The 13,083-nt window shown below is 38.6% G+C and overlaps 1 protein-coding gene across 1 annotated transcript in view; it reads right to left on the bottom strand.

Moving 5' to 3' along the window:
• The window catches only part of LOC112110636 (monocarboxylate transporter 10-like), a 45,052-nt gene extending 32,214 nt beyond the window's left edge, over positions 1–12,838 (bottom strand). The window contains exons 1-5 of the mRNA XM_029911043.1: positions 12,634–12,838; positions 9,977–10,192; positions 7,728–7,937; positions 3,227–3,378; positions 1,436–1,598 (exon numbers count right to left, since the gene is read on the bottom strand). Coding sequence (XP_029766903.1) covers positions 1,436–1,598; positions 3,227–3,378; positions 7,728–7,937; positions 9,977–10,192; positions 12,634–12,838 — 946 coding nt within the window. The remainder of the gene's footprint in view (positions 1–1,435; positions 1,599–3,226; positions 3,379–7,727; positions 7,938–9,976; positions 10,193–12,633) is intronic.
• Between the last annotated feature and the right edge of the window lie 245 nt (positions 12,839–13,083).

The raw sequence follows: 13,083 nt of genomic DNA on the forward strand, positions 1-13,083 counted from the left end.
ATAGAAGTGGGTTGTGGCCCACGAAAGCTTATGCTCTAATAAATTTGTTAGTCTTTAAGGTGCCACAAGTACTCCTGTTCTCATCTGTTTGAAGTAACCAAAGTCTGTCAGAGATAGCTCACAGTCTGCCTCTGTCAGGGAGGTCCTGTCAGGGATTAAAAGGAATTAGTTGGCAATATGCTCTGGAATCTTTCCAAAAAGCCTTTGGGTTTTAGAATTTGCTGAAAGGACACATAGAATCCTCCGAGAACTCCTTTTAAAAGGCTGCTTACTTGGATATTATGCAGTGGTTAGGATTTGGCCCTTAATTTGCCTTTTTCCTTTAAAAAAAAAACATGACTGAGATGGCATAGAGTGCAGTTTTCTGTTATGTGTGTATGTGTAGAAAGCAGCTGTGAAAATAACTGCATTATATCAGTATTTGATAAACCATTTTAATATCAAAATATGTATTTTTCATAAAATCTGATCACATCAAAAATAACATTTTAATTCCCTACATTTCCAAGCAACCATTACCTCTTTGTCTTATCAGAGTCAACTTCAGCAGAAGAACAGAACCTATTTTATTCTGCAAATAATATTGTCCTTCCACCTATGCTGTGAAGCAATACCAGACCTCAAAAGTCTTTAACCTATTTCCCCTGTTTCTTCAGACTCAGTTGTCCATTTACAGCATATACTGGCTACCACTGGCTGACAAAGGCAGAAGTGAAATAGTTCACCGGGTATTCTCCCACAATTCAAAACACTGGAAGGACAGCAGAATTTTTGAGACAAGAGAAATGTAATTCAATGTCAGATTATATCTACTTATTTGTTCTCTTTTTGGGATTGCAGCACAATGCTGAACCAAACAAAATGTGAACTGAAAACATACATATTTAGACCAGGATACTGCTACTCTTGCTCATGTTAAGTAGTAATTTACTACATACGTAGTCCCACTGATTTCAGTGAGACTATTTGCAAATAAGTTAACTATTCAGTGTGAATAAGCGCAGCAGAATCAGAGTCTAAAAAACTGAATTCTATAGGAACTAATAAATTATTGCATAAAACATATGACATAAACAATAAAAGGACATAAACATACATGCAAAGATGAACAGCCTGTTTGAAAAGTAAATAGATTTTGCAGAGCTACCATCACATTAGCTACTGAGCAGGAATACAGTAATTTAAATGCAATACTGATAGAGAAGTATTATGTAACTCCATTCCATTAATTGAGATTCTCCATTCCATTTTATCAGCTTTATGCTAGTGCAACTCCATTTCAGGAGTTGTACTAATGTGAAACTGGTGTAACAAACAAGAGAATCAGGCTGTGCACGTCTAAATACAGTAGAAGGATAAATGGTAGAGACATTCAAATACAAAAAGGCAGTTTTAAAAAAATTTCTTATTTTTACTTGGAAAGGGTAAGACTTACCAACAGACAGTACAGATGCCTGGTTAATATAAAGGCGGTTGATACTTTCTAAATCACATATCTTCCCAAATAGAAGAGAACTGAGCAGGCTGCTTATTCCAATTCCTACCATAATGTATGATGCATCATCCAAAGAAATGCCCAAGTCACCTGCAAGTTTCATCTGTAAATAGAATATCAATTCAATGTATCTATCACAAATGATACAGTGCACATTTGTTAGTTTGTGCAAGTTTAGAGTTTGGCCATTATTCCAAACAATTTGAATTAAAACTCTGCTTAGAAGGAGGTTGTCAAAATACTGCATGTATCATAGCTTTTAAAATATTTTTTGTCCTCATTGTTTAAACCTCTTGAAAGCTTGAAATTTAACTGTTCTTTTGCTAGCTGTTTTATTTTTTTATTTCATGAGCATGCAGGAAAGCTTACCCATGACATAATGTTTGATTTCACTCCAGTTCTGAGAGAGGACTGGCATAATATTTTACATTTATCTAGTGCCTTTCATCCCAAATAATCCCTAAATGTTTCCGATGCTGCAATTTATGTTGAGAAGGGTAGCAACCACCTGGTGTACAGCAGTGGGAGGAGAGAGGTCTAGCTAATGACATCAGAGATTAACCCTTCCTCTTATGAAGAATGTGATGCTCTTATTTGCCCCACAATGTCCACCACTTAGATTATTCCTATATAGGGGGAAGTGGAAAATCACAACTGTTCCTTGACAACCTTCTGTCAAGGGGCAGGGTTTCCACCACTGCTCCACCTGGAAGAGTCTAGAAGTTCTACTCCCTAAACCAGCAGATCTCAGGTGATCTGCTTGAGATAAGAGGCTTCCATATGGAGGACCCAAGCCTCTGCAGTGCTCTTTAGCCCACCAAACCAATTACAGGACATGCTGCTCAGTGCTCCCCAGCCATAGATGGATTTTTATGGCACTGAGAGGTAGAAGCTGCACAAGTTACTGTTGTGATCAATGAGGCCTTGATCTCAGTTGAGGCCTGTAGGTGCTACTATAATACAAACAATAATAAATAATAATAATGAGTCTAATATTTTCTTCTGAGGTGGAGAGGAAAGGCCTCTGTAAAAACGCGTTAAGACAAGACTCCAGACAAGGGGAAGCAGACTAGAGAACACAACATTGGGGCCATTTATATGGTGCTCCCTGTCCCTTAAGTCAGTGGTTCTCAAAGCCGGTCCGCCGCTTGTTCAGGGAAAGCCCCTGGCGGGCCGGGCCGGTTTGTTTACCTGCCACATCTGCAGGTTCGGCCGATCGTGGCTCCCACTGGCCGCAGTTCATTGCTCCAGGCCAATGGGGGCAGCAGGAAGCGGCGGCCAGCACATCCCTCGGCCCACGCCACTTCCCGCAGCCCCCATTGGCCTGGAGCGGCAAACCGCAGCCAATGGGAGCCGCGAACCGCAGCCACTGGGAGCCGCGATCAGCCGAACCTGCGGATGCAGCAGGTAAACAAACTGGCCTGGCCCGCCAGGGGCTTTCCCTGAACAAGCGGCAGACCGGCTTTGAGAACCACTGCCTTAAGTGACAAGTGACATATTGCTATTTTAGATGAAAATGCCATTAAACATCAACTACAGAAGAAGTCTGTTTTAATGAAGTTAGCTTGACTGATACACAACTTTACTAATTAGTATTCAGTTTCTATTCTTTTGACAATAACTTGTTGCTTTTCTAAACTACAGGTAAACAGTAGAAATTTCAGAAATTTATTTAAAAAAAAATCACAAATATATATGTCCATTAATCAAAATATAGAAATTAATTCTTACCATATGCACAAAGGGTATGAAGAATCCAAATTTTGCTAATCCAAGAGCACAAACCCATAACTCAAAGATACTATCCTTCCATAAACTCAGATCTACAATGAAACCTCTTAAAGGTGATGTCTGAAAGTTTTCAACAACACTTGGATGTCTTCCTTTAAGAAAAAAATAAATAATTAAAATAAAATTATATTTACCATTTACTTACACACATTTTATATAATATAGATATTTTAAGTAGAGCTCTCACTACTAGGACTCAGAAGCTCTTTCATTTTCTTCTTATATGCAGAGAAAAAGAATGTATATATGCAAGTATGGGACAAGCCCACACAAGCCCAATACAGGATAAGTCTGATTTTATAGTGACCAACATACATTATGTCATGTGTTTTTGCCCTCGTATATGATCCAGACAACTTGAGGAAAGCAAAATTGTTATGAAGAATCCTACAGAATCATAGAAATGAAGGACCTCGAGACATCATCTAGTCCAGTTCCCTGCACTGAGGCAGGACGAAGTACTATCTAGGCCAGTGGTTCTCAATCTATTTATTATTGTGAGCTGCATATGCGGCTCACAATGTGTTACCTGGGCCACAGGTTGAGAACCACAGCAGCCCCCCCCAACTCCTCACAGACCCCTATGCCCAGCACCCCAGCCCCCCGCCCAGAGACCCCTCCACAGAGTGGGGCCAGGAGCAGACCCCACTGCGGGGCTGGGTGGCAGGGCAGCCCTGGTGGCCCCAAATCACGCCACGCCGGGCAGGGCAGCTCGGCAGCCCCGGACCCCGCCGCACGGGGCAGGGCAGCTCGGCAGCCCCGGACCCCCAGACCATGCCAGGCCAGGCAGCAGGGCAGCCAGGACCCTGGACCCAGACCTCGCTGCACCGGCAGCCCGGACCCTACCACACGGGCCTTACAGCCTTTAGCACACAGCTGGGCTGCAGATGTATGCTAATTGGGCCGCATGCGACCTGTGGGTTGAGAACCATTGATCTAGACCATCCCTGACAGTGTTTGTCTAACCTGTTCTTAAAAACCTCCAATGACAAAGATTCCACAACCTCCCTGGGTAATTTGTTCCACTGTTTAACTACCATTACAGTTGGGAAATTTTTCCTAATTATCTCACCTAAATCTCCCTTGCTGCAGTTTAAGCCCATTACTTCTTGTCTTTTCCTCAGTGGTTAAGGAGAAAAATGTATCATTCTCCTCTTGATGTTTTACATACTTGAAGACTATTATCATGTCCCCTCCCTCAGTCTTCTCTTCTCCAAATTAAACAAATCTTTCCTTATAGGTCATGCTTTCTAGATCTTTAATCATTTTTGTTGCTTTCCATCTGGACTGTCCTCAGTTTGTTCACATCTTTCCCAAAGGGTGGTGCCCAGAACTGGACACAATACTTCAGCTGAGGCCTTAACAGTGCTGAGTAGGGTGGAAGAATTACTTCTCATGTCTTGCTTTGCACTCCTGCTAATATATCCCAGAACGATGTTCACTTTTTTTCAACAGTATAACACTGACGACTCATATTTAGTTTCTGGTTCACTATAACTCCCAGATTCTTTTCTGCAGTACTCCTTCCTAGGCAGTCATTTCCCATTTTGCATTTGTGCAGCTGATTATAAACTTAAGCTCTATGTGCAAATCCTGCATTTTCCCCTAGTCGCTAAGTGGCCAAAGAGGATGGGAGTAGAAAACTGAAATGTACTCCTTACATTTTTATTCTAAAAATGGGGAGCATTCCTCTCTACCATCTTCATGTGTTCCCCCAGCCTCCTAACCCACAGTTCCTCCCAGTTCCAAGTTCCTCTCAATTTCCCCACCTGGACTGTTACCCTCCATACCCCTCACTCAGTTCAGCAGGTGCAACAGCACAATCTGGAGTCAGCAGCAAGTCAGTTTATATTTGTAAACATTTTAAATCATTTTAAAAGTTGTTCAACATACATGTGAAAACAGCTTTGAATAAATATGGCCTTGCTAGAGCTGCAAGTAACAAGAGAAGTGAAGAAACAAGAAAAAAAACAACCTATATCCTGGCACTTGAAAGCACAGGTGCCTCTATGTAGACCATTTCTCTAATCTGGCCCAATATACCATCTCATAAGGGCTGTCTTCAACCTTATGCAAAAATAAAGCAAAACAGTACATAAAGGCTGTTTTGCTTAGCTAGGGAAGAAAGCAAATAGTCCTTAATTACAAGTCTCTTGTAAGCAATACAGAAAGATAATCAGTGATCCAGTTCCTTGTTGCTGACTGAGTGAGGACCTGTGCCAGTTTCTTGATTTTGTGTCCTGGCTGGACCGTGCAGAGTTACAGAGAGTGTTCCTGAACTACTAATTGTTATCCCTGCTCTAATGAGCTTCTAGTTAGCACCTTCCCTGCATACAGTATATATCTTTGCAACTGTCCCATTAACCGATCCAAACACACATTTTTCAGAATGTCAAACATAAAAACAAAACAAAGATTATGGCAATATGATGACTCAAATAAAGTTAGGATTTTTTTCAAAAGCTCAATGGCAGGGAAAGTTTTAAAATACCATAATTTCAAAAGTTTTTCTGAGTTTTTCCCAACATCCCAGAAACCTGGCAGATGTGGCATGTGAAATTTCAGGGAAACTGTTTTCTTTTAGAGGAATTTGGACATTGAAAATTGGAATTATAAGGGAAAGATAATTTTAACTATTTTAATAGAGCAGCTACCATCTCTCTATTACAATTAAAGAGCTAATACTGGAAACTCATTAGCTTTCAATTTTGCTTTATATATTTAAAGCTAAACCTGAAAGCATCCCAGCTCTGAATTTTCTTTCTCCCTCTTTTGCTTGCTACAACTATGGATGTTTCTTTCAGACTTAAGTTTCTACTTGAATGTCTAATTTATTTATTTTTTTTAAATTTAGCCTGGTATTTTCAGAGGAGCCTAAGGGGTTTAGATACTCAAATCCTACTGAATTTCAATGGGATTGAGATACTATATTAGGTTGCTTTGAAAAATCTAAGTTTAAACTGTTAAAGAAAACCAACCACAAAAGATATTGTTAAATACAACATGACATTTCGTTTAAAACAGCTTACTACCACAGCAGTCAAAGGAAAGACTGGACAAGGAAACTGGATTCTTTTTATTGGCAAAGAAATCAGGCAGAGTGATAGAAGCAAGTACTGTAGTTTTGACTCTCCAATTTCCCTATCCACCTTATAATGTAGTTTATTCTAAAAGGAAAGTAAGCAAATCACAAAAGTTTACTTTAAAGGTCTTAAGTAAATAAAGGTAAGGGGGCCAGATTCACCAGTATGCACCAGCTACTCTATACCAGCCCATCATCGCAAAACACCTGTAAATCCAGTTTCACTGGTTTATACCTGCTTTATGTTGCTAGTGTACAATAAATCATCCAGAGCCTACTGATGAATCTTATGCAGTATATTTAAATGAAGCCCTTATTTACATTATTTTTTAACATAAAACCTAGTATTAACTTTAAGGCCATTTAATAAATATTAAGTTTATTAACAATTAAATTTAACACTGCTAAAGAATCTGGTATTTCAGACCAGATTAAACTTTCTGAACTGAGAACATATTTTCTCATTTATGAACAAATGATAGACCCAATGTGAAAGGCATTTGCACTTAGGTCACAGAAAATCCAGGTATTTTGCAGACAAATCCAGAAACTCTTTATGAACCACATGTGAGATGGAGAACAAGAGCAACAGACCACAATTTGAAAGCCTCTTTTTTAACCACTTGAATAGTCTGAAGAGTCAGTAACATTCAAATATAATTCAAGTAACATTCAACAATCAAGAAATTAATCATTAAAGTTAAGCAAGTTATAACATTATGGATCCTAGAGTGAAAATACTTGTGTAAAGCAATCCAAACTGAAAGCATAACTGCCCTCATAGACTGCTGATCTGCAAAACATAAGTTGCTGGCCTCCTTTTGTCTGCGAGAGACGGTGGGAACTGCAGCCTATGCTGTAGATGCTTTGCAATGTCTCATGTGACTGAATAGGCCAATCTGAGATTTGCATGATCTTTGGCAGTTTTTGCAAATGTATGTATCTTGGTTGGGAGCTGCTTGCTTGAAGAGAAAACATAAGAGGAATCTCACATTTCCTATGGTATCACAATTAAATGAAGAGAATTTCCATGAAAAAATGTGAAGCCCCAACATATTTTAGTTCTGACTGTTGTATTGTTACTATCCAGTTTTTAAAATCTGAACACCAAAATTATGACTTCTGTTGGAGTCAACCTAAGTAGAGAGTGGGTGAAAAATGAGCAAGGACCTCAAGGTTTGCCCAGTGTTAGTACTTTTTTCTCTTTCACAAGATTATATCCTCTGTTTCATATTTTCCAGAATGACCCTAGTTAGAAAGCATATCAGTTGATGAAGAATTTTGTGTTTTTATAACAGAAACACAGGAATAACAAAAACTAATCTAATTTTTAACAAAATTTCAAAAAGAATGACATACGTTTTTCAAGTGGTCTGTATGCAAACCCAGCAAAAATACATATTGTTAGAATTCCACAATACACACGCAGACTAGTTCTCCATCCAAATGCCTTGATTAGGTATCGATGCACCTGATTCTGTACCAGAGTTCCTGCTGCCCCGCCAGCCATCACAATCCCAGTTGCAAAGGAACGCTTTGTGGTGAAGTAAAGGCTCACCATTATCAAGCCTATCAAAAACAAATAAAAATGTGAAAAGTTGAAAAGGAAAAAATTGTTTTACATTAAAAAAAAATTAAATTCAGCTATTTCCTATCCTTTTCACTCTCATCAAGGGCAATAGAAGCAACAACCCTCTCAGAAGGAGAGGACAGGGAGGGACGGGGCACCTTGGCTGAGACAGTGAGGGGGAACCTCACACAGAATGCTCTATTTCAACCATAAGTTGGGATCAATTCAGGAATTACTGGTTGAAGCCTGTGTTACACAGAGATCAGACTAACTGATTGTATTGGTCCCTTTGGGCTTAAAATATATGAACAGAAGAGGCCCAAGGGCAGTTTGTGGAGAGGGATACAATGACATCTGAAGCAAGGCTCCATATGCCCAGATAAGCATTAAAACTTTAGGATGTTTCTCAGAATCAACACCAAACTCCAAACATCTGGCATTCTCTTACCATTGGTTTTGTACGTACGGTGATTTTGCAATTGTAATAGCGGCTTTGTGCATGCTCCTATGTTTTTGCAATGTAATGTCATTATGATGAAACATCAGTGTGTATTGTTACAACATCACGATACACTATGTATGGTAGACAATGTGGGATTTAGTGGATTTTTTAGTTTAGTCCTCTAGGTCAGTGGTTCTCAACCAGGGGTACATGTACCCCTGGGGGTACGAAGAGGTCTTCCAGGGGGTACATCAACTCATCTAGATATTTGCTAGTTTCACAACAGGCTACATAAAAGGCACGAGCGAAGTCAGTACAAACTAAAATTTCATAAAGATAAAATGAAAAAGTCAGCAATTGTTCAGTAATAGTGTTCTGTGACACTTTTGTATTTTTATGTCTGATTTTGTAAACAAGTAGTTTTTAAGTGAAGTGTAACCTGGGGGTACACAAGACAAATCAGACTCCTGAAACGGGTACAGTAGTCTGGAAAGGTTGAGAACTACTGCTAGCTACAAATTCATCAAAATACACACAAAACACTCTACTGCCTAGAGGGTTGACAACCTCATTTTGTAAAGAGCATCATCCATTACAATGTTTTGCATGCTGGCAACTATATGCAACCTAATTAAGTCTAGAACAGGAAACAATATTGAAAATTCAACAGGAAATATATTTGTTTCCTGAATAGATTTTTTTCCATTTAAAAATACTAATGCTCTTTGTGAAAAGTCCATGACATTTGTAATCTTTTTCACTTGTAAAACAAAATGAGTGCTTATGCTTAATTAACATTACAAAGGAAGTCCTCTATCCACAGAGCTGGTACAGCAGGAATAATATTTTCACCATACTGCCCAATCAATGTGCTTCAACCCTGCCTTTGAAAGACCATCTACATAGGTGAGTGAGGTCATTCAGCCTCTAATCCAATTCCATTATTTGCCTCTCTGCTGAGACTACCAAAAAGCATGCCAATCAGTGTCAGTGTTTGTGAAGTGGACACCTGGGATACATACTGTCAAGGCTAATTACCCACTCTGGCACTTTGAGTGCAGAAGGTGGGGGCCCGCAAGGATTCTAAAAATTAATACTGGCTTGTATTAAACTCCTAAGGTTACAGCTTTTTTCTGACCTTGGATTGGTAGATGCTACCACAATCCAAGTGCAGAACCCCTTTGAGAGCCCAGGAAGGTGCACTTGGGAATTCCTTCCTGTGGGGTACCCTCAAGTCCTATAAATCATCTAGTTCCCAAAGCTTTTCAAAAAAATCTTTGTTTATTATAATTTCTCTTGTACACATATAATGATCATTATTATTTTAGAATGGAAAAAAGGAATATCTTAAGAACTGTACTGCCCATCACAAATGCAAGATGCATGCATCCAATTCATATTTTTGAATGAAGCATGTGTTTTCTTCATTAGATCATACAACTTTAACCTCCACTTTTTATTTAAGCAATGGAAGGAGGAACTTAAAAACAAACAAAACACTGACATTCGTTAATTTTTTTAAATTATTTTGTGTGTAGCTTGCTGCATTTTTGCCTAAGATCCTGGTCTACTGGTAAATAAATAAAAGCAAGTTACCTGGAGTAGAAGCGAAACTTGATCCTACACCTACTAGGATTCCATGGGTTAAAAATAGAACACGTATATCACCAGCATAAGAGGAACAAACAACACCTAACATGACAACTAGAGCTCCAAATATTGCTACTTTGATGGCTCCATATTTCTGCAAAAGTTTTCCAGAAACGGGACCAAAAATCATAATGAAACCATAACTGACTGATCCAATCCAGGCTGAAAAAGAAAAATATACTTTTGCAATTAAATGCATTAAATAAAACAGTAACTATGACATCAGATTAAGTGCCAGATACTCCACCTCTGTCAGTTGTCATAGTCAATGGATGTATGCTGATATTTTTATCAGTTGAGGATGTACATACTTAATACTTCCAAGATATACTTGTACTTCTATAATCAAATACTGGACACTGTGGGTACTAAGTGCCCTCTACTTTCACTGCAGCCTCAGCACTTCACAAGGTTCTGTTTAAAATTTCTAATTATTATACCAGTGCATATTACTAACATTTAAAAGCAATTTCAGAAATAATAGCAGAAGTAGCTCAAGGTGGCTTAAATCACAGCTTTTAAAATCTTTCACAAAGGGAAAATGTATTAAATTACATTGTGTTAAACTAACTTTACAAATATAGCAAATTAATAATTCAGTATTTACTTTGTACTTCTAGTAAAAAATCAGAGACATTACACCAGAGGCATGAAACTCATTCAAGGCAGAGAAACAAATTCTACTTGCAGTTATAGGCAGTAGCGGCCAGGATATAAATATAGACTATATGCTACCCTCAGTCCCAGCACTGTGAAAATATGTTCCCTTTTCAGGTCACCACTACCTCTGCCCTTTGTTTTTCTTCCTTCCCCATTTTCCTTTCTTCCCCTCTCCTCTCTTTCTGCATTTTTCATGTTCTTCCCTCTACATTTCCTTACTTTCAGCAACTCCCAAATACCACGTGGTCTTTTGTGCCTACCTGCACACCTCTTTTGGGTTGAGTGACCCAAGGTGAGAAGTCATAAATTATCAGGCACCCAGAATATTAACAACTACTTAGCACTATGTAAATGTAATAACAAAACCCCCCTGTATTTATAATGCAGTATATTGATCACAAATTTCTCTTTATTTCTGTAATAAGATCAAAATTTAATACCATAATGTGAACGTTATTAAACTTTCAATCATTTAAATTTTAAATTTAAAAGTCACCAAAAAGTTCTAACGAAGTTATATCATTCATTTTTACACGATTCCCACAAGTTAAACATTGGTTGGGGCTATATGGGACACCACTGGATTGGCCCCTCTATAGGTGTTTGATCCTGCCCCAGGGAAGTTAGTGAGCGCTTTATCATTGACTTTCAATGAGAGCAGGATCAAGCCCTACATGCTTTTTTCTAGGAGCCTGCTGAGGTGAGGAGCAGGTAACACCTGCACTAGGTGTACCATTGTGTCTTGCCCCTGCATAGAGGACATAAGGGTGAGGGGGCTGGCCTTCCTTGTGCCCTATTCCTCCCTTGTGCACCTGCCCAGGGCCAGGCACAATCTGGCCCCAGAGAGTAACAGACCCTTGAGCAATAAACAGTATGAGTTTATAACAGCCAGATAAACTTACAAATCTAACTGATTTTAATAAGATAGTAAAACTAGTGGATGAATAGAAAAGAGAATATAGTGTATTTGGATTTTAGGGTCTTATGAAATCCTAATCAAAAATATAATGTATACTGGCTCAGCTATGAGCACTAACACATAGCGACTGGAGCTCTCCCCAAGTTCCAGTCACTTTATGCTACCCTTTATGATCAGAATCTAATCACAGCTGCCCAGCACAGAATTCTCCCTAGGCTACTCTAACTTGCATTGGGGACCATAGAAACTGACACTTGAGAATAAAGAGCTACCATCAGATCCTTAATGACCACACAATCCTGTGATAAAACGATCTAAGCCTAGGACAGAAACTGGTCCATAGGCTGGTAATCGTCTGAAGCACTGTGAACAGATCAAAAAGTAATATAGCAATTTATCCATTTAGGGAGGCAGGTGTGTAGTTGGCTGCTGCCAGGGTTGACATTAGAGTCAGGCTTAATTGATATCTTCATTAATAATATAGAAGTGAGCGTAAATAACACCTTAATGAAATGTGTAGGTGGTACTACATTAGGAGGCGTTCCAAATACCAATGTGGACAGAGAAACGATACAGTGGGGGACCAAAAGTGGTTACCAAAGATTAACAGAAAATTGTAAAATAAAACTCCGCTTGCAAAATGTAACACATTTGGGAAAAATAATTTGAAACATACATATTCAATGGGAAGAAGAAAACTGGAAAGCAGTAATTTCATGGGAGACCTAAAGTGGTATTCAATGAAAAAAAAATCTTCATGTGTCACTATATTTAACTTTCTAGTCGTTCTCATGCCAAGCATAGGAATATATTAAATACCACAAATATCATGGTAAATTCAAACACCACAATATGACAAAAGGTGATTATTATATTTTTAAAGATGATCACTTTAGTGGTAACAGCAGACAGTAAATTAGGTGAGTTTTCAACATGATATGGTATCAAAAAAGACTGATTTAGTTTTGAGCTACCTGCACAGAAACATCAAGCCTTGGTTTCACATTATACATGGATGACCTACCTGTTCGTGACCTACTTGACTGGAAAGTCTCAAGTAATGAAATCATGTACACACCAAAAGCATTGTGGAATCCACTGACAAGCAAAGAGTGAGTACATGCAGCCAGCACCACAACCCAACCCCAACCCCCATCTGGGGGAGGGTAGAAAAATGATGACTCTTTCCGGAGATTATCAGCATTATCATCTTTCTCCAATCTGTGCATGGCATGATGCAGCACAGTACGTATCCTTCTCCCTTTAATCATGACAGGAAATTACGACCTGTATAAAATACATTATTTTAGTCTTAAAAAGTAGTTTGATTAAAAATGTACAACACAAAAGAAAATTAAATAGATTTATAATACTGTACAAAAACAAAATGTCTGTTACTATAGAAATATCTTGTCATGATGACAATGAGAAATAGAAAAAAATCTATGTCTAAAAATCACACACTAAAATCTCT

The sequence above is a fragment of the Terrapene carolina genome, unplaced genomic scaffold (genome assembly GCF_002925995.2).
Source record: "Terrapene carolina triunguis isolate 2854851 unplaced genomic scaffold, T_m_triunguis-2.0 Scaffold85, whole genome shotgun sequence".
Taxonomy (NCBI): domain Eukaryota; kingdom Metazoa; phylum Chordata; order Testudines; family Emydidae; genus Terrapene; species Terrapene triunguis.